At 59.6% G+C, this 3703-nt stretch overlaps 1 protein-coding gene across 1 annotated transcript; it reads right to left on the bottom strand.

Moving 5' to 3' along the window:
* Window positions 1-593: 593 nt before the first annotated feature.
* Window positions 594-3392, bottom strand: LOC104546194 (killer cell lectin-like receptor subfamily G member 1). The gene is made up of 6 exons (XM_010191524.1): window positions 3344-3392; window positions 2764-2874; window positions 2180-2260; window positions 1643-1791; window positions 1283-1386; window positions 594-792 (listed from the first exon to the last, which is right to left on the bottom strand). The coding sequence occupies exons 1-6, from the start codon at window positions 3390-3392 to the stop codon at window positions 594-596; spliced, it is 693 nt and encodes a 230-aa protein (XP_010189826.1).
* Between the last annotated feature and the right edge of the window lie 311 nt (window positions 3393-3703).

The following is a 3703-nucleotide window of genomic DNA, read 5'->3' as shown; positions in this document are numbered from 1 at the left end:
GGACCAAGCCCCTCCATACCAAGCCCCCAGCAGGCCTTTTAGGCTCTCACACATCACCCAGCCTCAAAGCAGAGTTAGGGCTTTTGCTATGACCTCCTCAGACTGGGCAGGCACCAGGGGACAATCTGCTGCCCAGCCAAAGCCCTCCATGGGACATAGGAGGCAACGGGTCACCTCGCAGCTGCCTTTCCTAAGCAGCATAAACCCAGGGCAGCCACCACAGTCAGCAAGACCAGAGCTTTGGGAGGACCTGCTTCAGCCTGTACAGGAGCTGCTCCATGCTGACACCAGGCAATGAGGACCTTTGCTTGATGGTGGCTCCCAGCCACATCCTTCAGTGCTTTGCCAACTGCCATTTCCCACCAGACAGTGGTGCAACCAAGCCAGTGAGCAGGAGGATGCACCTCCATCGCACCACCCTCATCACTCAAAGCCAGGCACAACATCCAAATACCAGAGTTTATTGGCAAAGTGCAGAGATCCGGGGAGATGAAGAGGTCTGTGTGAGGAGGCAGTGGCACCTGGGGATGCTCATGTGCTGGGGTCAGGCAGGGAATAGGGTGGTGGGACAGCCAGGCAGGAGGTCCCCATGGTCACCAGGGCCCTGCGCAGGTGTAGGTGGTGTTTCCCCAGAGGAAAGTGGGGGGCAAGGACCGGAGCCACTGCAGGGTGGCTGCCCTCTGCTCACAGACCCAGCCGAGGGCTTCCCCGCACTGACCAGCAGACAGCCCTGAGCCTGACACCCTGCCGCAGGCCAGGAAGGAGCTGGTGGAGCGCTGGATGGGGAAGAGCCTGCAGGGAGAGAGAGGAATGAGATGGGATGCACAGGAGGGGCTGGGGTTGTCCCATCAGCATCTCCTCCAGCCAGGGACCAGAGGCTGCAGAGATGTTGTGGGGGCAAAGCTCACTCCCCCCCTGCTCCTCCTAATTAGGACACATGCTCTGATCCACTCCCACCAGACCCCTGTTTGTTTGGCATGCAGCATCCCCCAGTCTCTCCTGATAGGGCTTGGCGCCAGCTGCACCAAGAAAAACTCCATGCTGGGTACCTGCTTTTGGGACATCTCCCAGCCCCTCATCCAAGCAGGGTGTGGCCACTGAGGTCAGGCCCCTGCAACCTTTCCTTCCCTTCCCTAAATTGCCCTAGTGCAGGAAGAGGAGGGTTGGCCAAGGCATGGAGAACATCCCTGCACGCCAGTGAGCTGTCTGTCCTCCTGTCACCTCCTCAGGCCCTGGTGCTGGACCTCCAGCAGGCCAGGCTGGGGACAAGTGACAGCCTCACCTCTTCAGTGCGGTGCCATCCATCCACTTCCAGTCAGACCTGAAGTTGTCCCGCTTCAGCCCCACGTGGAAGAGCTCCATGTTGGCTGTGCGCACCAGGAAAGCCTAGAGCAGGAGAGGACCCGCATGAGCTCCTAGGCAGAGGACACCTAGACCCAGCCACGTCATTACTGACGGAGGCTGTGCAGTATGGGCACGGCATCACCAGCTCCCTGCCTGGAGGCTTGGCTAGGCTTTGGGCATATGGACCACAGCCAGGGATACTGGTGATAGCTGGGTGACTGCTGAGGGACTTTGAGGTGGTCACCAGCACAGCCCAGTGCCCATGGGAACCTGGACAGGCCAGGCTGGGCATACTTACCAGGGTGGTGTTGGCTTGGATGCTGACCAGCTGTGCCCCTCTAGAGCAGCAGGCCTCTCTGCTCTGCTCCCAACTCTTTTTGGCAGAGGAGAAGTAGTAGCACCGCCCTGCATCCCAAAGCCAGCCAGCTGGGCAGAACTGGCATTGGCCTGCATGACAGAAACACAGACTGCAGAAGCAACCAGGATGGGGCAGCTCTGAGCCCAGGGGACAAGAGGCCACCAGGGTACCCACCAACCCAACTCCAATGGCTGCCCTGCAGAGAGGACCCTCCACCTCCCCTTACTCTGGAGCGCAGCTCCCGACAGGAGCCTCAGGGGAGATGGGCTGGTTACACCAAGGGACATGAAGGGGTCCCAGAGCACAGCCTGTTCAGCAGCACTGGGGCAGCTCTTGGTGTCATGAGCGTGGAGACAGGCAGCAAGGGTGAAGAAAGACTGGTGGGCGGCACGTTCTGGAGTAGGGACTGGTTCTGCCTCTTGAAAGGAGCAGCCAGGCCCTCTCAAAACCTCACCCAGTAGCCCATCAGTCTCTTACTTCGCAGTGTCTGTTGCTCATAGCTGGGGCTCTCCTCCATGCTCCAGAGACCATGGGTGCATCTTGCTTGTTGTCTTAAATCTAAAGAAGAAGAGCACAGGAGTGTGTCCCCCAATCCCAGCAGCACCCAGTGCCCTCTCCCATGGCACAGCCCCACGGTAGCTGCTGCTGAGGATATCCTCCTCTTTAGGTGCCCTGCCAGCCAAGCTCACCGAGGTCCTTGTGGCTTGTGCTGTGCTTGGGAGCCCATCACACAACAAGCTTTCAGGGAAAGTGCTTTTGCCTTTCAGTTTCAGTGTCACCACCCTCCATCCTGTCTTCATTTCATTGCCATGTGATGGATGCCCCAGCACTGTCCCCAAGCCCATGCTGTCCCTGTGCCCTCCCCTCCCAGCCAGGCCAGCAAGGTCTTGCCTCACCAATTTTCATGCTTGACCTAGGATCTGCAAACACCCTCAGCCCAAGCAGGAAAGCTCAGCTCCATGGGCAAGCTACAGCTCGATCTATTGCTATATGGGCCCTATGCTGCCAACCTTGATTCCAAAACCCCAGCCAGAGAGGTCCAGGCACAACCAGGTACTCACAGTGGAAGCTCAAGCCGACTAGGATGATTTGTGCCACCAGGAGCAGGAGGGAGAGGACAGCCAGGCTGAGGACTGCCCAGCACCATGGCAGACGCACCGACTGCTGAGGAGCTGAGAAAGGGAGTTAAGCTGGGCCTTGGAAGTTCATTGGGTGCACTGGGGACACCCCATCCAGGAAAGGTCTGTGAACCCTGGGTGGAGTCTCAGGAGACAGTGGAGGAGCCCAGGAAAAACTGAGGGGGAACCCATTTGCAGCACCTCGACCTTCCTACAAGTTGTCTCTCTGCAGACAGCACTTGGCACAGGGTGGGGAGAGCAGAGCTGGGAGTGTCTGTGTGTGCCCTGGCACTGGGGTACAGTGAGCATCACCTGCCCTTAAGCCCCTCCTGCCCCACACCCTGAGAGCAGGCAGTCTGCAAGGAGCCTGGAGAGGAGCTGTTTGTGAGAGGATACCCAAAAGGAGGGAGTGGGGGGAGCTGGGCTGTGGGAACAGCCCTGCGGAGGGCCCCGGGGCTGCAGGAGGGTGAGGAACCCTTCAGTAGAGCTGGGGTGCCAGGGGTGGGGAGCAGCGCCTCATTACCTGGTGCAGGTGGCAAGCGCAGATCAGCGTACGTGACCCCTTCATCCATCCCTTCCTTAGTTCTCGCTCTGCACCCCACAGGGGAAGCGGCAACTCCCTCCCAGCCCCCTTTGGCAGCTTAGTGTGACGCTAAATGGAAAGTGTCACTTCCTGGTGGGGTCCCCAGAGGCACCACCTGGGCCACAACCCTGGAGGGTCGTGGCACTGCCAGCAACCGGGGGCGAGGGGAAGCCCCGTCGGGGATGCACCCAGGCATTCCCACAAGAGAACCCCGCAGCTGTGATTTTGGGGTAGCGAGTGGTGGGGATGGCTGCTAGCTCAGACATAGGGCCGAATCTGGGCTGGGCAGCCCTGTCGAGG

Source organism: Mesitornis unicolor, unplaced genomic scaffold, assembly GCF_000695765.1.
Source record: "Mesitornis unicolor isolate BGI_N332 unplaced genomic scaffold, ASM69576v1 scaffold32979, whole genome shotgun sequence".
NCBI lineage: Eukaryota > Metazoa > Chordata > Aves > Mesitornithiformes > Mesitornithidae > Mesitornis > Mesitornis unicolor.
The sequence above is the reverse complement of the archived record's forward strand: the minus strand, read 5'-3'. Positions and strand labels throughout refer to the sequence as shown.